General features: G+C 40.7%; 1 protein-coding gene across 1 annotated transcript in view; it reads right to left on the bottom strand.

Annotated features, from left to right (window-relative positions):
* The window catches only part of LOC136714077 (NLR family CARD domain-containing protein 3-like), a 50649-nt gene extending 31498 nt beyond the window's left edge, over positions 1 to 19151 (bottom strand). Inside the window, 6 exon segments of the mRNA XM_066691389.1 lie at positions 2397 to 2570; positions 11111 to 11428; positions 11483 to 12962; positions 15166 to 15253; positions 17653 to 17998; positions 19141 to 19151. Coding sequence (XP_066547486.1) covers positions 2397 to 2570; positions 11111 to 11428; positions 11483 to 12962; positions 15166 to 15253; positions 17653 to 17998; positions 19141 to 19151 — 2417 coding nt within the window.
* Positions 19152 to 21448: the final 2297 nt, after the last annotated feature.

Raw genomic sequence — 21448 nt, 5'->3', positions numbered from 1 at the left:
AGACCAGTGAAAGGGAGATCCTGTAAAGGACAGGGTTTGACTAAAGTCTCTTCAATGGAACGCCAAGAGGCTGGTGTTTCTGGATGCAACCACATCATCCCAGCCCTGAGCTGGAAAGCCCAATAATGAAGTTGAAAAGTTGGTAACGCAAGACCCCCAGCGGATTTAGGGCGTTGCAAAGTCGCTAGACGAATTCTAGGTTTTTTATTGTTCCAGATACATTTGGAAAACACTGAATTAACCTCAGCAATACATTTGGGGGAGGGGGGATCATGCTGACAGTGTTGCATTTCTGACAGTGGCGGAAGAAACTGCATTGCTGACTCGTTCAGTAACAAACAATATCAATTTCTGTTCAGTCTATATCGCCGCAATAACTCTTCATCATCACACCGCTATAACATGTCTCTCTCCTTTCACGGAAGCTGCGCTGATGCCGTCTTCTCATTGTTGCCGTCTCCCAACTTTGAACTAGTTAGTGGACCTCATGAGGTCTCCTAAATATCAGTTGAGTTAGGAGTACTTTTAATTCTAACGAATCTTTATGAATAGCTCTTACTCCTAAGAGTAAAAGTAGGATCACATTGACGTCACTCTCAGATATTCCAGGCACTTTGGACTGATTTCTCACTCTCAGATGCTTTATGAATACGAGCACAGAGTTCAGTACTTTGTCAAGCCCAAGTTGGGGTGTAAGAAGGAGAAGAAGAAGAAATGTAATTGAGCATTTCCTCTAGGTCTCTCCTCTGGGTAGTTCAGCTTCATCATCATTGTGCTCATCAGCAGCCTGACCCTGACTGTGTAACACAATTAGTCTGGAGATTGTCAGTTATTCTAAGGTACAGCATATTTCTCTACTATGGAGTATTCTCTCTAGGGGTGTAACGATTCACTGATTCAAATCAATGCGCCGGTCCAGCTGCTTGAGATACGACAGCACCGATTCAAATTCCCCAATCCGGTCCATATTTATTAGCAAACCGGTCAAATATCGATCCGCTCGTCACAAACTGGCCAACAAACCGATACAGCAATTGCACATCAGATCATAATGTGTATTATTTTATCGCTCACAAGTCCTTGGCTTCTCCTATAATGATACTTTGGACCCGGCAGCAATACAGTGTGGGGGTGGATTAAGCCATGTGATTTGTGCAGATCAAAGATCAGAGACACCTGTCTGTCTTGCATTGCATGTGTACGATTGGCCGGTGAACAAGTACAAGGTGGGTTTACAAAGAAATGGGATGGTGTTGCTGAAAACTAATCCATACTAGTCTATGGATCTTCATACGGATGTATTGAGGAATAAATAACGAATTACAACATAGAGCAACTTTACCAATTTGCATTTAGTAAGTTTATATCTATGCAAAATAACAATCTGAGACATCTCCATTTTAATTGTAAAATGTTGGTAACTGGGAATAAAACACACAAAAATCCCATATAAATCACACGCACAGAATGGCTGCTCGGCTCTGTGCTGTGAGTCCCCGGCTCACGCTGCGTCTCTGCACTGGAATCACTGGAAACAGACTGACTGACAACTCGGGCAAAAAGACTGGGAAATGGACAGGCGCGTCTCCTATTATCACGCTTATAGCAAAAATACCACAGTGATTTTGCGTTCATTCCTATCTGTTTTGCTTTGATTTCAACTTTGTTTTTTAAAACCGTCTACTATTCACCCCAAAACATTAAAATATATCCCTACAGCCCTTACACACACACACACAATCACACATGCACACACTTACCTCAATTAAATGTACAGTTTGATACACTGCGGTTTTATTTAAAACACAATTGTGTTCAATACAATAATAATCGAAAAAAATACTAATACCGATCTGAGAAGAAACAAAGACAATTCATTCAGATTAAGCCAAAACGTTGATTGCAACGTCAATTAAAAATGAAATCTTCAGGGTTGAAATCTTCTAGTCCTACAGCTATTCAATCTTTTCCTCCCTTTGAGAACCTCAAAATGTACTTTTGTAGAGTCGTACTTTGCTATCTGTTAAATTGGCTGCCATGATGATTGCATGGGAATTAGCCAGTTTGTACGTTTCTATCCCTTAGTTGGATAATGTGACTTTTAATTTTAAATGTATATCTAAATCCAACCATTTTGAACCAAATCGCATTGTATTGAAACGAAACCTACTGTATCGCATCAAACTGACCCAAAGATGAATTGAATCGTATCAAATCATTCATTTGTCTAAACGTATCATTCCTGTATCGTAAAGATACAGTCTATCTAGATGCACTAGATGCTTATCGATTCGTCAGAGAGGAAATGTAACACACCCCTAATTCTCTCCATGGGAGCCTATCACCCCCAACAGCCTGTAGTTGAACCATCACACAATCACACAGCCTCTACTTACAGCAGTTTCTCTAGTTTACAGTTGGGATCCCTCAGTCCAGCAGAGAGCTTTGTCACTCCTGAGTCCCCTGGGCGATTGTAGCTCAGATCCAGCTCTCTCAGAGTTGAGGGGTTTGAACAGAGAGCTGAGGTCAGGGCTGCACAGCCTTCCTCTGTGATCCCACAGCCTGACAGCCTGGAGAGGAAAGGAGACACGTTGGTTATCTTGTATTTTTCCTAGACCTTTAGAAACATTCATGGAGTTTGTTTGTACTAACAGAACTGGAGGCTCCAACAGAAGAGCAGCAGCTGAGCGTAACACTGTTTTCTTTTTATACACATGTTTTTTATTGTTGATAGAAACAAACATTAACAATACAAACAATACTTTTTATTTAACCTCCCTCCCCAATGCCCCTCCCTCTCAGCGGTTTTAAAATCATTAAAATAAACTTCAAATAGCTGTGTAACACTGTCAACAGCAGAGTCCCATGCAGCCAAAGTCCCTGCAGAGGCTGAGTGTAGTCAAGCTGTGTCTCTTTCTAAAATAATAATATCACAAAAGCAATCAAGCCATATAGAAGAGAATGAAACAGACGGTTCACCCATCCGTTCAGAATAGTTTTCTTGGCCACCGTCATCCCAATAGGTACCTGTCTCTCCCAGACATAAGCCCGGCTTAGAGGGTCTGCACTCATTTTCATGTGAAACTTCATGAGAGGAGTAGCTTTGAATTTGTGAGCCAATTTGAAGTGAATGAGCTGATGAGCCACATTCTTGGATGAAGTAAAGATATTTTCCCAAATAGTGCTCCAGTCAGGCATAACAGCAATCGTACTTAACTCCCTGTCCCAAATGGACATAATTGGAAGGGTCTTAATATTGTAGACTAACAATTTGTTAAATATATGAGAGACAAGCCCTGATCCAGGAGAGCTACAAAATAAATCTGCCAAAGGATGAGAACGCAAAGGAGCATCCCAGGGAAGCCCATGTGCCCACAGGGATGAGCGAAGCCTGAAGTACAAAAAGAAAGAGAAGCCTGGAGGAGAGTAGTACTCTTTTAAGTCCTGAGAGGAGCGGAGGCCATTATCAGCAAAGATATCCCCCAATATATGATAATTACATGTAGACCAAGGAGAATAGACAAAAGGTTGTAATCCAGTTAGCAGAGAGACATTCTGCCAAATAGGAGACAGTGTATGCAGACCAGTGGGTGTGTGACAAAATCAATCAACTTTATTCCAAATTTGTAATGTATTGCTAATAATAGTGCCCATGCGCAGACAGACATATTAGTGCATTAGACCAGTGAAAGGGAGATCCTGTAAAGGACAGGGTTTGACTAAAGTCTCTTCAATGGAACGCCAAGAGGCTGGTGTTTCTGGATGCAACCACATCATCCCAGCCCTGAGCTGGAAAGCCCAATAATGAAGTTGAAAAGTTGGTAACGCAAGACCCCCAGCGGATTTAGGGCGTTGCAAAGTCGCTAGACGAATTCTAGGTTTTTTATTGTTCCAGATACATTTGGAAAACACTGAATTAACCTCAGCAATACATTTGGGGGAGGGGGGATCATGCTGACAAATCAAATGCTGACAGTGTTGCATTTCTGACAGTGGCGGAAGAAACTGCATTGCTGACTCGTTCAGTAACAAACAATATCAATTTCTGTTCAGTCTATATCGCCGCAATAACTCTTCATCATCACACCGCTATGACATGTCTCTCTCCTTTCACGGAAGCTGCGCTGATGCCGTCTTCTCATTGCTGCCGTCTCCCAACTTTGAACTAGTTAGTGGACCTCATGAGGTCTCCTAAATATCAGTTGAGTTAGGAGTACTTTTAATTCTAACGAATCTTTATGAATAGCTCTTACTCCTAAGAGTAAAAGTAGGATCACATTGACGTCACTCTCAGATATTCCAGGCACTTTGGACTGATTTCTCACTCTCAGATGCTTTATGAATACGAGCACAGAGTTCAGTAATTTGTCAAGCCCAAGTTGTGATGTAAGAAGGAGAAAAAGAAGAAATGTAATTGAGTATTTCCTCTAGGTCTCTCCTCTGGGTAGTTCAGCTTCATCATCATTGTGCTCATCAGCAGCCTGACCCTGACTGTGTAACACAATTAGTCTGGAGATTGTCAGTTATTCTAAGGTACAGCATATTTCTCTACTATGGAGTATTCTCTCTAGGGGTGTAACGATTCACTGATTCAAATCAATGCGCCGGTCCAGCTGCTTGAGATACGACAGCACCGATTCAAATTCCCCAATCCGGTCCATATTTATTAGCGAACCGGTCAAATATCGATCCGCTCGTCACAAACTGGCCAACAAGCCAATACAGCAATTGCAGATCAGATCATAATGTGTATTATTTTATCGCTCACAAGTCCTTGGCTTCTCCTATAATGATACTTTGTACCCGGCAGCAATACTGTGTTGGGGTGGGTTAAGCCATTTGATTTGTGCAGATCAAAGATCTGAGCGGAGGCTGTTATCGTCATATATATATCCCCAAAATGTGATAATTGCATGTAGACATCAGAGGAGCCCTTAGACTGCATTTCCCACAATTGCATAATCATGTTCCATTTACACACGTATTATTATTCATTTCCATATACTAGTACGCAGGATACAGTGCTATAACAGGTCAAAGATGGACTGAAGCAGCTATAGAATAAAATCTAAGAGATGGAAAAAGACCAAGAGGGACTCATAGAATATGGGAAGATGAAATCAGAAGTTTTGCAGGCCTGCATGCCCAGACCAAAGGAGATAGGAACAGGGGCCGCAGTGCAAAGCTCTACTGAATGAAATTGACAAAAGAAGGGGGGCAGGAGCGACAGGGACCTGCACAGCCCCACACATACAGCGGGTCACTCTCTACTGGAACACAGTTACTTGGGGGGCAGGGGCCAACAGGTGCCTGCACAGCATCAATCAAATCCAACAGGAGCAGTGACTTTGTTTACTTGTATGAGAACACCTGAGGTGGGAGATGGCTATTTTTTTGTTGTTGTCTAGGCTGAGAGACAGGACAGTGTATGGGAAAGCCACTGCAGATCCTCTGGGGTTTTGTGAGTAGGTTGCGGTTGTGAGCAGCTGCTGTGCACTAGGATTACCGCTTGGTGATTCATGTTTTGTTAAGACTGAAATACAATGTCGATGAGCTGTTGCTTCAATCATTACTTCAACTTCAGTCGCTCTCCCATCTCAGGTGCTTTCCTTATGTGTAAATATGCAAGTGCATTTGCTTATCTGTTTCTAAATCAAATGTAGCCCAAGTATAGAATGGTTTCTTACAATTTGATTCTTAGGCCATAAACTGTAATTCAGAATGTGCCTTGAAATATGGTTCCATTCCACCAACATGGGGACTACTTTCTCTCAATGGTTTCTTGATCTCATATTATTTCAGTAATACAACATCAAACGTCGTACTTTTGGTTAAAATATATACACTCACCTAAAGGATTATTAGGAACACCTGTTCAATTTCTCATTAATGCAATTATTAATGCAATGGGCCGACTGATTCAAGCTGATAGAAGAGCAACTTTGACTGAAATAACCACTCGTTACAACCGAGGTATGCAGCAATGCATTTGTGAAGCCACAACACGTACAACCTTGAGGCGGATGGGCTACAACAGCAGAAGACCCCACCGGGTACCACTCATCTCCACTACAAATAGGAAAAAGAGGCTAAAATTTGCACAAGTTCACCAAAATTGGACAGTTGAAGACCGGAAAAATGTTGCCTGGTCTGATGAGTCTCGATTTCTGTTGAGACATTCAGATGTTAGAGTCAGAATTTGGCGTAAACAGAATGAGAACATGGATCCATCATGTCTTGTTACCACTGTACAGGCTGGTGGTGGTGGTGTAATGGTGTGGGGGATGTTTTCTTGGCACACTTTAGGCCCCTTAGTGCCAATTGGGCATCGTTTAAATGCCACGGCCTACCTGAGCATTGTTTCTGACCATGTCCATCCCTTTATGACCACCATGTACCCATCCTCTGATGGCTACTTCCAGCAGGATAATGCACCATGTCACAAAGGTCGAATTATTTCAAATTGGTTTCTTGAACATGACAATGAGTTCACTGTACTAAACTGGCCCCCACAGTCACCAGATCTCAACCCAATAGAGCATCTTTGGGATGTGGTGGAACGGGAGCTTCGTGCCCTGGATGTGCATCCCACAAATCTCCATCAACTGCAAGATGCTATCCTATCAATATGGGCCAACATTTCTAAAGAAGGCTTTCAACACCTTGTTGAATCAATGCCACGTAGAATTAAGGCAGTTCTGAAGGCGAAAGGGGGTCAAACACAGTATTAGTATGGTGTTCCTAATAATCCTTTAGGTGAGTGTATATATAAATTTAACCGCTTTTCATGAACCCATAACTTTACTATCTCTTCAGTTCACAAGATGATTTTTGAAGGTCCTATAGACCTTAGTATTTTCTATCAAATGCCAAAATGCCAGGGAGGCTTATCTTTTACTTACAATATAAACCAAACGTAAAAGTACACTTTGTGTAATATCTCAAAGGCAGAATTGAAACTTCATCATACTTTGCCGTCTTCTACCTATATTTGTTTAAAGCTTTAAATAAACTGCCTGCTAATCTATTAATCATTCTAACTATCTTTATAAATCCACACTATCAATTATCTTAATCATGAGTTCAATACAATTCAGATTTAGACTTCCAATCCACATATTGACAAAGTGGAGAGCATGAAACCTTTGCCTTTGGGCATGAACACCTCCCCTCCTGGCATTATTTGTATTGCAGTACTTGTGGTCTTTAAAAAGTAAAAGATGCATTTCAAATTTAGAGTTTAATAAAACATAATGTATAAACTGTTTTATGTTGTAAAATATAACATGTCAATAATTGTGCTATAGCCCTATTTTAAACACACCCCCTGCTCCCCATCTCTCTCTGAAACACTTTGTTCCCTACCTGTAAACAGTTTTCCTTCACACTGACTGCGGACAGTCTGAGCCTTCATCGAATAAATGGTCATATTCTGTGCAGAATGAGGATAGTCTGTGCGAGGTAACGCAACCCATGTACACAAGCTGACAAGAGTGATGCACTAGTGACTAGTCTTTACATTCCACTTCAGCTAATGTCCGGTCAACTCCATCCAATTCTATCCATGTCAGTGTGCTTTTGAGTACTTTACTCCACCGTACTGCTGTAAGAGGCTGTACTCCTTCATTAACCACTCTGTTGACATGTATGATACACGTATAATCAAAGTGTTTCTTGTGTTCCGGGTTGTCAGATGCTACTCTGAAATTCCCCCCAGTGGGGAGCCAATTTCCCCTATTTCCAAAAATGTCCCCCCTAATACCCTTATTAGAGAGGAATTGCCTATACAGTATTGCCATACTAATGTATATGGGCCATAAATGCCCCATTCATGAATATTAACTTGATATAATACTGCAAATCTTAACTAATGTAACTGTAATAAAAGGCTGTCTTAACGATTCAGGTTTCTGTCCCAGGAAATGTAACAATAACAGGCTGCTGACCAGGTGAATTTAATAGTCTTTTTATGTCATCTTGAGAAGGTATGCATTTAAGTATGAATTTAAATTGACATGCAGTATGAAAGGTTGTTAAGTCATGATGCTTAAAGCCAAAGGTGGATTGCACATACAGTGAGGGAAAAAAGTATTTGATCCCCTGCTGATTTTGTACGTTTGCCCACTGGAAAAGAAATGATCAGTCTATAATTTTAATGGTAGGTGTATTTTAACAGTGAGAGACAGAATAACAACAAAAAAATCCAGAAAAACGCATTTCAAAAAAGTGATACATTGATTTGCATGTTAATGAGGGAAATAAGTATTTGACCCCCTATCAATCAGCAAGATTTCTGGCTCCCAGGTGTCTTTTATACAGGTAACGAGCTGAGATTAGGAGCACTCTCTTAAAGGGAGTGCTCCTAATCTCAGCTCGCTACCTGTATAAAAGACACCTGTCCACAGAAGCAATCAATCAATCAGATTCCAAACTCTCCACCATGGCCAAGACCAAAGAGCTGTCCAAGGATGTCAGGGACAAGATTGTAGACCTACACAAGGCTGGAATGGGCTACAAGACCATCGCCAAACAGCTTGGTGAGAAGGTGACAACAGTTGGTGCGATTATTCACAAATGGATGAAACACAAAATAACTGTCAGTCTCCCTCGGTCTGGGGCTCCATGCAAGATCTCATCTCATGGAGTTTCAATGATCATGAGAACAGTGAGGAATCAGCCCAGAACTACACGGGAGGATCTTGTTAATGATCTCAAGGCAGCTGGGACCATAGTCACCAAGAAAACAATTGGTAACACACTACGCCGTGAAGGACTGAAATCCTGCAGCGCCCGCAAGGTCCCCCTGCTCAAGAAAGCACATGTACAGGCCTGTCTGAAGTTTGCCAACATCTGAATGATTCAGAGGAGAACTGGGGAAAGTGTTGTGGTCAGATGAGACCAAAATCGAGCTCTTTAGCATCAACTCAACTTGCCGTCTTTGGAGGAGGAGGAATGACCCCAAGAACACCATCCCCACCGTCAAACATGGAGTTGGAAACATTATGTTTTGGGGGTGTTTTTCTGCTAAGGGGACAGGACAACTGCAACGCATCAAAGGGACGATGGACAGGGCCATGTACCGTCAAATCGTGGGTGAGAACCTCCTTCATTCAGCCAGGTCATTGAAAATGGGTCGTGGATGGGTATTCCAGCATGACAATGACCCAAAACACACAGCCAAGGCAACAAAGGAGTGGCTCAAGAAGAAGCACATTAGGTCCTGGAGTGGCCTAGCCAGTCTCCAGACCTTAATCCCATAGAAAATCTGTGGAGGGAGCTGAAGGTTCGAGTTGCCAAACATCAGCCTCGAAACCTTAATGACTTGGAGCGGATCTCCAAAGATGAGTGGGACAAAATACGTCTGACCTCTGTGATTGCCAACAAGGATTTTGCCACCAAGTACTAAGTCGAAGGGGTCAAATACTTATTTCCCTCATTAACATGCAAATCAATTTATAACTTTTTTGAAATGCGTTTTTCTGGATTTTTTTGTTGTTATTCTGTCTCTCACTGTTAAAATACACCTACCATTAAAATTATAGACTGATAATTTATTTGTCAGTGGGCAAACGTACAAAATCAGCAGGGGATCAAATACTTTTTTCCCTCACTGTATATTGTATTTTAAAGTGTGTGCATTTATCCTGTTCAAATTTTATTTTGAAAGTAGAAGATTGATTCAACAGGTGTTTTATTTAATACAGCCACTTGCTGAGAAAAAATTGAAACAGTAAAATGTATGAAGAAAAACAAAACTTGAATATAATAAGTTCACTTGAGTGAATACAATTATTTTTTTTGTAATTACTGTTTTATTATTTAAATGTCTGTTTGCCCTATAAATGTATATTTTTTTAATGTATGGTGATTACTATTAAATATACATATAGTGGAAGAATGATTTGGTGAATCAAGAGACAAATTCTGCAAATAGCATCTACTGTATGTGATACAGTAAAGTTGTGTTTATTTGTGGATGTAGGCAAATACTATTTGTTATGGTTAAATAACTGACTTATACAGTGTTTTATAATGCAAACTCAGGAATTGTTTTATTTTGCTGTTTAGTGTATACTACAACAAAGCGTAACTGTTGAAATACACACAAATTCGTTGCCTAGCAACTTGCACAACACACAACTGAAGAGAACGCAGTCAGGCTGTTGCTTAACTACAGAACCCAATATAATTGGCAAGTGGAGCAGTCCATCATCACTGTTTGATGGCAGGCTTAATATTTTAAAATGTCATGAGCGCACTGTGGGAAAATTTTAATGAGCAAAAGAACCCTCCAGTTTTTTACTTTTTGCCCCTTTTGATATCATTTTCCCCCATGGCTTTGGTTTCCACGCATAAATGTGGGGAATCCCCCCAATCTGGCAACCCTGCTAGTGTTTTCCTTGTTGTTTAGGAGAGTCACGCTCTCCCATGCAGGCAGCCATCTTTGCTCTGATGCCGCCCCTATACGCGAAAATTTGATCAATACAGCTCTCTGATTGGCTAGTGTGCAGGCACAGTGATTCTACCCATATGTTTTGAGTGTGATGAGTCAATAAATATAGTTAAACATTGTAGTCGGAATTTAAAAACAAACTGGCATAAATCATGCAGAGAACTTTGAGATTCTCTATTAAATAGTATGATTAGAATATTTTACAAGAGTTAGTTTTTGGACCCTAGGTTACAGGAACGAACCTAACGATACAGCTTAAAGCCAATGGACTATCTGTAATGTCCACTGATTCTGGCACTATTTTAAATCAAGTTAGGCTGTGAATCAGTGTTTATTGCCTCTTGAACTCTTTTTAGTTACTTTGAATGGAAATTATTGAATATGTTCTGAATAGTCATAAAGGAATATTGCTTTTGTTTCCTTATTTATTTATTTACATCAGCCTGACATTTTGAATGTGAACAAATGTTTACAAGCTTTATTATCTTTTATTTGTTTGTAAAGAGCTAATGTAAGTAAATTTTCACTATTTATGTTTGTCTAATTTAGTTCTGTACCTTAATTGTACAGAATAAGAAAATTTCTGTTTATGAAGTATATGATTCAGCTGAATCAAAGCACTCTGTGAGATAACGACAGGTTAACACCAACACTTACATAGCTCTTCTAGATCTCCTGATGACTGGCAGCAGCTTCAGACAGCCTTCTTCTGTTCTACTGAACTTCTTTAAGTCAAACTCATCTAACGACTCTTCTGACGTCAGCAGCACAAACACCAGTGCTGACCACTGTTCAGATGAGAGCTTTCTTCCTGAATCACTTCCTGAGCTCAGGAAGCTCTTGATTTCTTCCACTAGAGAATTATCATTCAGTTCATTTAAACAGTGGAATAGATTGATGCATCTCTCTGGAGATGGATTCTTCTTAATCATCTTCTTAATGTAATCAGCTGTGTCCTGGATGCTCTGGGAAACACTCTCTGGCTCTGTCAATGATCTTCTCCTCCAGCTTCTGATTGTCCTTGACAGCCGTCCTCCTCTTGTGGTGCTGTGTGTCAGGAGGCCTTGTAAGAGAGTCTGATTGGAGTCCATTGAGATGCCGAGAAGGAAACGGAGGAAAACATCCAGGTGTCCATTCTTACTCTGTAAAGCCTGACCCACTGCACTCTTGTACATGTCTGACAATTTCACTCTTTTTAAATATTTATGCATTTTGTTAAGTACATTTCGATTTTCATTTTTATGTGCAAAAAAGACATGTACAGCAGCAAGATATTCCTGAATGCTCAGATGCACAAAGCAATACACCTTTTGTGTGAATATTGCTGATTCCTCTTTAAATATCTCTGTGCAAACCCCCGAGTACACTGAAGCTTCACTTACATCAATGTCACACTCTCTTAAGTCTTCTTTATAAAAAATCAGGTTGCCATTTTGAAGGTGTTTAAAGGCCAACTTGCACAGTTTCAGGAAATTGTCCTTCTCTGACTCTAACAGGATCTGTGTGCTTTCCTCATTTCCACAAAGATACTTCTTATTCTTGATACTGATCAGAAGGAGCAGGAAGTGTGTGTACATTCCAGTCAGAGTAGTTGGGATGACTCCACCGTTCGCCTCTCCCAACATTCGCTCCAGAACAGTGGCTGAGATCCAGCAGAAGACTGGTATGTGGCACATGATGTGGAGGCTCCTTGATGACTTGATGTGTGTGATAATGGCCCTGGCCAGGTTCTGATCACTGACTCTCTTCCTAAAGTACTCCTCTTTCTGCTCATCATTGAACCCTCGTACCTCCGTCACCTGGTGGATGCACTCGGCAGGGATCCGACTGGCCGCTGCTGGCCGGGAGGTGATCCAGAGGAGAGCAGAGGGAAGCAGATTTCCCCTGATGAGGTTTGTCAGCAACACATCCACAGACATTGACTGAGTCACATCATGGCACATCTGATTGTTCTGGAAATCCAAGGAAAGACGGCTCTCATCCAGGCCATCAAAGATGATCAAAACTGTGTATTTACCAGACTCGAGATCTCCAGCCTCTCTCAGTTCAGGGTGGTAGTAGCAAAGAAGTTCCATCAGATTATATCTTTCTTTCCTCATCAAATTCAGGCCACGAAAAGGCAGAAAGATTATGAAGTGAATATCCTGATTAGCTTCTCCATTTGCCCAGTCAAGGATGAACTTTTGCACAGACACTGTTTTTCCAATGCCAGCAATCCCCTTCGTCAGCACAGTTCTGACAGATGTGTTCTGGTCAGGTAAGGGTTTAAAAATGTCATTGCATTTGATTGGAGTCTCCTGTGTATGTTTCTTCTTGGTTGCCATCTCAATCTGCCTCACCTCGTGTTCATTATTGACCTCTCCATTGTCGCCCTCTGTGATGTAGAGCTCTGTGTAAATACTATTGAGGAGGGTGCGCTTCCCTGGCTCAGCTACACCTTCAAAGATGCATTCAAACCTCTTCTTCAGGATGGATTTATGCTTCACTTGTACTGTTTTCAGTGATCCATCTGTAAAACAACAAGGAAAGAATATACATTACACTCAAACTATGTGATTGTTTTAATACATTGAATTATAAATTTGTTATAGCTTTCAGTAATTTAATAGCATTTATTTTAAATAAAAAGTCTAATTAAAACTGAAAAACAGAATAATTGAGAGTTTAAATGCACATTGTCGGTGTTCTGTACAGAAACACATACACAATCAATGAACAATCATATAGACACTGGATATTCACTGAGCATAGGATACTTTTTTCTATGTTTTAAGGTCTGAAATAATAAACAGTCTGAATGTGTAAGAGATGACAACAGATATGAAGCACCAAATAACCAATGTTGAATTAAAGCCGATAAGCCTCAGATGTTTCTTGTCAAGATAAGTACAGCAGACGGGTAGGAGAGGGGTTGACAGATGAGTGATACAGTTTAGGGGAAACATATCTGCCTAATTGCACAGTGCCAGTAAACATGTCCTTCAGCCTGCAGCTGTAAGCTTCCATTGTCTTCTGCAACAATAAAGGAATGTCTTTGAATTGTGTTTGTGTGAGTGACTGTCTGTATAAACTCTGTCAGACTGCCTTCTGATTTCTCTCCCTGCAATTGCTGGAATAATAAAGTGTTTTGGTTAACTCCGAACCCAAATTTCAACAGGAGTCTTTATTCTGTGACACCAAATACCTAAAAATACTTGGATACTATAGTCCACATGAACAGAACATCTGTCTGTATTGTTTAGAAAAATAATAATCAGTAATACCTGCATAATCCAATTTCTCTGTGCATACATACACCAATCATGCTTTTGGCAGTGGACAGGGGTCAGCATGGGCACCCTGACTGGTCTGTGGCTACGCAGCCCCATACGCAACAAACTGCGATGCACTGTGTGTTCTGACACCTTTCTATCAGAACCAGCATGAACTTTTTCAGCAATTTGAGCTACAGTAGCTCGTCTGTTGGATCGGACCACACGGGCCAGCCTTCGCTCCCCACGTGCATCAATGAGCCTTGGCCACCCATGACCCTGTTGCGGGTTCACCGCTTTTCCTTCCTTGGACCACTTTTGATAGGTACTGACCACTGCAGACCGGGAACACCCCACAAGAGCTGCAGTTTTGGAGATGCTCTGACCCAGTCGTCTAGCCATCACAATTTGACCCTTGTCAAAGTTGCTCAGATCCTTACGCTTGCCCTTTTTTTCTGCTTCTAACACATCAACTTTGAGGACAAAATGTTCACTTGCTGCCTAATATATCCCACCCACTGACAGGTGCCATGATAGCGAGATTATCAGTGTTATTCACTGTCAGCGGGCATAATGGCTGATTGGTGTATGTATCTTGTTTCAAACTAATGTATCCTATTGTATTGATATTTATAAGATAAGATGATAACAGCTGATGAGGACGATGTGTATGCTGATGTCGTCACAGAAGCCGACAAGTAATTTGGTGACACTGATGATGAACATTCAGAGTTTGAAGGATTTTAAAGTTAACTTTTTATTGCCTTCAGAATCTTGTCATCTGGATCAATAAAACATGTTTTTGTAATGATCCAAATTCTAGTAATCAGTCAGTATTTCAGCAGCTTCACTGAAGGCTTAAACAGTTTCTTTATCATGATGTCTGTGTTTGGTATGCATTCATTCATTCCTCAACTTTATTACATTTGGTGGATTCTAAATGTAGCACTTTCAAACCACTGTTTCAGATGCACCAGTCCCTTAACATACATCGCAATCAGACAGAGCTCAGAACAGAATCCTTGCATATTTTTCAGCAATTTCTGGAGCACCATCGTATTTTAGTGAAATGTCCTTTTCCACAAGCCCTGGGACAAAAGTGATCAATCTGGAATGGTACTCGTCAGCAGAATGTCCCCTCATTTTGTACGTGACACTTTAACCATTTGTGGTATTTCAATCATTAAACTATGTTGTTAGCTGGTTATTAGCTGCTCACTTAACACAACTAGTGAAACTGACTGATATTTTACCTCCAAGCGTGTTCCGAAAGCTTGAGGTATTAATGAACATATTGGTTTAAAGAAAAAAGAAAACAAAAACATTAAACAGAAAAATAAATAGATAAAGACAGAATTACAGCTATTAAGTCTACTGAACCAGACCACACACCTGCATGACCTGAATCAGTTAATTCAGTTCACTACAGGAACAAAGCTGTATGATCTCTGAGACGCTCACCTGTTCTGGGCGTCTCTGTGTTCAGGAATCCTGCTGGGTGGAAATCCTCAGGATGATCTGACAGCACAGTCACAGCTTTCCTCACAGCCTGGACAGAGACAGCAGAGACAGGGTCTACTATTAATGATTCAAGAGGACTAACAGCAAAACAGTACAACAGTGGTACTTAAGTAAAATTACACAGTTCATATTTATAATCTCATTAAACTCCTGCATTAAATAAACTGGGTAGTATCTTTATTGATTATATCACTGATAAACTTATGTGAGCATAGTTTATGCTCATGTCTGTAGTTCATCTAATAAACTGACAGCTTGGGTGGGGGGGTCTTTATACCATCTCAAATCACATGATTTATAAAAAATCTCTTTAGAGTAAGGTGTCACATCTGTCACAGTAAGACAGACTTGGGAAGGATAGGACCCAAGTGCGGGGAAAAGGCAAAAACCGAAGTCGGGCAGCTTGGGTTTCTGGGGAGAAACCTGGGGCGCTTGCCCAGCCAGTCCACTCTGAATTTTGCCTTCGCCTCTGGTTTCTGCCTGAATTCGCATTAAAGAGCCTTGAAAATAGGTGCGTTTACACTACCATTTCTGATCTGGATCAAATGCATCAGTAGCATTTGATCCTGCTCAGAAATGGCAGTGTAAACGCTCAGCAATCGGATAAAATGTACCTCTCGGGGAGATGGTAAAGATCCGGATCAAATGCATTGCTAGGATTTGATCCTGGCAGTGTGGACGCTCAAATGTCAAATCTGTCTCGCGTTGTCATGATCAAGAGAATGAAGTCAGTCTAGTAATTTCTCAGAATCAGTGAGAGTTTTTTTTCAGGCGCTTATCTGTTCTCCGCGTATTATTATTAATATTTCAGACATTAAGTGTTTAGCATTTCTACAAGCATATACATGTAAAATATAATAACTGTGCTTATATGTATTTAAATGATCACTATTTTATTTTTACAAATATTTATCCATTTATTAATTGATTGACAATTAAATTACTAGTGAAGAGCCGTTATTAAAGTTTTATATAAACTGTATTATGTTTTATATTAATAATAATATGCAGACCAAGCAAAGTAAATGTATTAAGCTAGCAACAACCATTTTGCAAGTTGTTCAGGGCATACCCTCTGGACATTCCTGTCAATAATAGAAAAGATCAAACTGCAGAGAGAGCGGGCCCACAGTTGTTTGTTAAAAGTCTGTGGACTTAATCTTTTCTCCAGATAGGCAGGAAATGTTTTTGTTAATGAGCGATTGACAGTTGTTAAATAAGATCCGTGGGATCGGACCTTTCCTAGTATATCAAAGGAAGACATCTGTTCTTTGGATGCCACACCTCTTCCCATGAACATTACAAGGGTCAGAAATCTGACCTCAAGATAACACTCTGGCAAACCCCCAGTTACAGACCCTGGTCACAGAACCACATGTCCTGCAATTTATATAAGGCTGTCCACTTGTGCTGTTCAATAAGTCTCTGCTGAGGTAGAGTGCTTCCATGTCGGGCCCCTCCCAGGCCTGGCATGTTAAATAAATACATTTACCATCTATGCATCCAGACTGGGTTCTTCACTAGAAAGACAGATTGATAGAATAAGCTTTTTCAGACTCACACAGCAATGAACATACCAGCAGAACAACCACAAACAAGAGACTGATTCCTTCGTAGGGGCCGAGTTTAATTCAGCACAAAGCAAAACAAAAGCACGAACCAAAAAACAAAAACAAATACACAGAGGCTCTGAAATCTAATCTTCATCTAACCCCAACAAAACAAAACAAATAATCTGTCCATTACAAAGTATTTACAAAATGTAATTTGGGTTGGGCAGGGGGCAAAAGGAGTGACAGTTTTCAGTGATGCTGCAGTGTGTGGAATTCCTTCAAGCATGGAATTTAAAAATTATTTATTTTTCACTCAATACTTTCTGCCGGTATGTGGACATGCTGAAGGTTGTGATTCATATTCATTTATTATAATGTGTAATTCCTTGAAATAATGATGCTGCTGTTCTGTAACATATTACCGGCTTGCCAGAAAATTTGAAATGGGGTGGGAGGGGTCCAGTAGTTATTCTGGGGGTGGCACAGTGTTGACAAAGTGCTCAAGGGGGGGTGGGGGGTGGGATTGGTGCTGACGAGATACCGACGCAGAGTTTGCCAGGTGTGCTGCTTATTCAGCTGCTTGACAGTGAAGCTAGTCCGTCCCCTAAAGCGTCATAATTTAGCTGCAAAAATATATTGTTGTGGCCCGCCCCCCCTGCCTTGGTCCTGCCCTGGTCCTGCCCTTGGTGCGACAAATCATCTGCTGGTGCAACCAACTGAAAATGTTAACAGCACCATCACCTTAATAAACCCTGCAATGGCAGTCAGAGAGAAGCTCCAAACCAGCAGAATTACAATGTCAGTCACACAGAAACACTACATATATAGAGGAGTTCTGATGTCCTATTGCAGGTGAGTGACTGGAGCTGCCTACCTGATCCACATCAATATTATGGCTCCTGTGCTCCTGCACTGCACACAGGCTGCAGATCCAGCTCTGGTCAGTGAGACAGAACACCTCCAGAGCTCTGCGGTGCTGCTGGCACAGTCTGGGCTCCAGGTCTGCAGTCGTGTCCTCCAGTCTGTGTGTCTGCAGGGCTGGCGCTGTGTAGTGCTGCCGCACGTGTGTCTCACAGTAGGAGGCAGTGCAGGTCAGACAGGATTTCACAGCTCTGCTCTTCCTCTCAGTGCACAGATCACAGGTCACGTGTCCAGGCCTGGCATAGCTGTGAGCCGGCGTTTCCACATCACTGCTCTCCAGCCACCGTTGTGTAAATGCGCTGAGTGAATTGAAGAGATCAGGTCAGTCAGTCATTTGTCAGTAATAGAACTGTATTATTCCCATGCAAGTTCATCTGTCTGCATGGAATTATTTGTGATGACAGTTCTGCATTTTACTACATGATGATTTGTATTTCGTTTCTACTTCACATAACCAGGTGTTAGATAAATCCTCTCCAAGTTATTAATTTAGTATATAATTTAATACAGAAATCAGAATTTGTTTTTAATATCCAGTTCTGATCAATAATAAAATAAATCCATAGAGTTTATAAAACATACTACTATACTATATTTGGTATTCTTTTTCTTTATCTATCTATTTATTAATTAGCAGAAGCTCTTACCCAGGGAAACTAACAGATTTCACAAAGTGTTTTTTAAAGTGTTACGAAAACCTCGTAAAGGTCATATACCATGAATCTATATGTACATTGTCAGTGTCTTACAATAAAATTGAAATTGAAATTGGATTTGTTACTAATATACCTTTGTATCTTACATGCAGGCTTGAAATTCCAATGGGTTGTCAAATAAAGTTGTCAAACCAAACCTGGTTGCTTCGAGCCACACACCACAGGCGCCACTCCGAGAACTCTACAGCGGCTCCACCCAGCAGAGTGTTAAATCCGCTACACCAAAAACCCAGGTCTCCCACTGATTTTTCGGAGGAGTAAAGCCACTTTTTAACGTGTTCTTATACATAATGAGCCCTGTTACATGTGCCCATGCTCATTTGCAGGAGGAGGCATGGCTGGGGGCAGGCATGGGGAGGAGGGGGGCTTGGTAAATTGACAGCATGCCCACTACTTCATACTAGACTACACCACTGCACATACTATTCAATACATCAGTCTCATTGTTTCCCCTACCATTATGTTGGCGGGGTGAGCCGCCCCACTAAGGTAACCTACCGCCCCGCCAAGGGAAATGGAAAAAATGAAAAAAAACGAGTTCACCTTAAGTTTTCAACATCTGTCCTTGCGCCGCGTATGGCGACAGAATCAATGGGCGAGTTCAATGAGCAGATTCTGTGCAGAATATGTGATCTGTACGTCATCACACATCAGGTGGTAGGGAATTATTTGTACATTACTCGAAATGCTCTGAATTGACACAGCACCTTGACAGAAGAGCTCACCCATTCTTCATGAGTATTGGGGATTCTCAACTTGTGAGCAGAGGTAACTTTAACGAGAGCTAAATCATGAAAGATCCATTTTTTCCAGAGCCTCTCTATTCAACCTGTACAGAAGCAACCAAAATGTTCCTTAATTTATGAAAAACAACAACAACAACTATGTAGTTTCTTGTGCACTGAAGAGGGCCATGCAAATGACAACAGAAAGACAAAATGCAAAAAATGTCTAAAAGATATTCAGGCAAAACAAGGCAATACATCCAATTTGTTTAAACATTTATCAGATCGACTTTTGGACCTGGTTGCAGAAGTCAAACTGCAGGATTGTAAAATTATGAAGCTTTTTCCTTTATGTACATAACAATAAGAACTAAAACATGATTTCCATTGATTTTATTTGTATAGATGATGCTAGTGAATTATATTGTTTTGTTATTTATATTACATACAGTACCACTAGCAGGATCTGTGAATAACACAGAATTTCATGAAGCAAACTGCCCGATTATTATTGAAAGAACAGTGGCAACAGCGAGGGCAAGATTGCACATTAAAACAGTAACTACTGCACTAGTTTTCTGTAGTTCAATTCTGAGCACATTATTAAATCAGCTACTAAAGAGCATGGAGTTCAGTTATACAGCACTGTAGCAGTTGCAGGACAGAAATACTAAAGAAACAGTGTTTAGGTTGAGTATACCTGAAAATTATGCAGTTGGAAAGTAAAGGAAAGGATTTAAATCCACCAAAACGACAATAAAGAAAACATCTCAAAATCTCACACACAGCTAGCTTTAACAAACAAACACAAATGTGGACATTGTGTTTCTTTCAATAAACATAACAAAAAACTACCAATAGTGAAACAACTAGAGCCTATTTGATAACTTTTGATTGATAAAAGTATTTCAAAGTTACGAGGAACTCAATTTGTTTTATTTCTGTTTTGTTTGTAATCTTTTCTGGTGGTATCCTGGCAGTGTCGTGATACTAAAATTAGTATTGGTATCTTCAAACAAATATTGGTATCACTCTGGCTCAAGGAATTCGATAATTTGCTTGAAACCTTCACAGCTGACAATGATGATTGGTCTCATGTCAAGTGCAATAATATCTGCTATTTTGTCTGTAATATCTCTCTTTCTTATCTCGGTTAAAGAGGGTCTCATAACTAATGTTTTATGAGTCAATGCCGGCTTTAAATATGAAGTTGAGGCTGACTTGTCATCTCCACAGTATAGTGAATGCGCCTATAGACAGAAATGCATATTAAGTTAAACATGCAGTAAGCGAGGTACTAATTTAACTTCCCCACAAACACTTGGATAAGCCTAATAGTGCGTATTTATCTAGGTTATCTAAAGTTAGAATGAGAGACCATTCAAAGTAGCTACTTACATGTTTCAAATGATAAGCCATGTTTGAGGTCGATGAATGATAGGCGAACGTTTGCATGCAGAGTTTGCATGTCACCTTATTGGAGTCATCCTTTACCCTCTCAAAATAATCCCAAACTTTGGAATTCCTGCCTGACATAATTAATTACTGCATGGACCAGATGTGTCACATGTCTGTCACTGCCCGCTTGACTTCGCCACTTCCTTTGGAGTTTATTTTTCTGCAACCAACCAATCAAAACTTGGACGACCAAGACTTTCCTGATCGACTAACGTTTGATCAACTATTAGGGGGCAGCCCTGTTAAATATGCCATAAATGTGATACATTATTAGAAAAGAACAATGTAGTGTTGGAGAGTTGAATATCGGCCCAATGTTCAATCTTCAAAGGGGATATGGTCAGATCATCATGATGGCCACTCTTTCAGAAAGTGCCACAGGATCATCAGTGACAACACTGTTATTCTGAGTCTTTTACACAGATCCTGAAGCCACATACACAGTACCCACTGATATGTTCATGTCTAAACAATGAGCAACAGTGCACCACGGGGCGCCCAGAACACTCTCCCATTGCTCAGTACTGGAAGATACAGATGTACAATATAAACTCAAACCTCACCTTGCGTCAGGGGGGCAGGGGTCTTGACTGAATCTAACCGGACGATTCATTGAGTTCTCACTCTTCAAGGACATACAGCTGGGCACCGGTGAGTCTGCTCTCTCCAGTGGGAAACTGTGAACACACATGGACACAGGCCTTAATGTAACCTCCCTCTACACAGCTGGTCAATCGGGTCAAATTAGACGATAACAATGCAGTGCCTCAATAATACAGCAAGCCCACCGTGATGACAATGTGAAGGACTGCTGCTGTAAACCCGCCTGACCGTTTCAATCTGTCACTTA

Source organism: Amia ocellicauda, chromosome 18 (genome assembly GCF_036373705.1).
Source record: "Amia ocellicauda isolate fAmiCal2 chromosome 18, fAmiCal2.hap1, whole genome shotgun sequence".
NCBI classification, from domain to species: Eukaryota; Metazoa; Chordata; class Actinopteri; order Amiiformes; family Amiidae; genus Amia; species Amia ocellicauda.
Note: the sequence above shows the minus strand (reverse complement) of the source record. Positions and strands in the feature narration are given on the sequence as shown.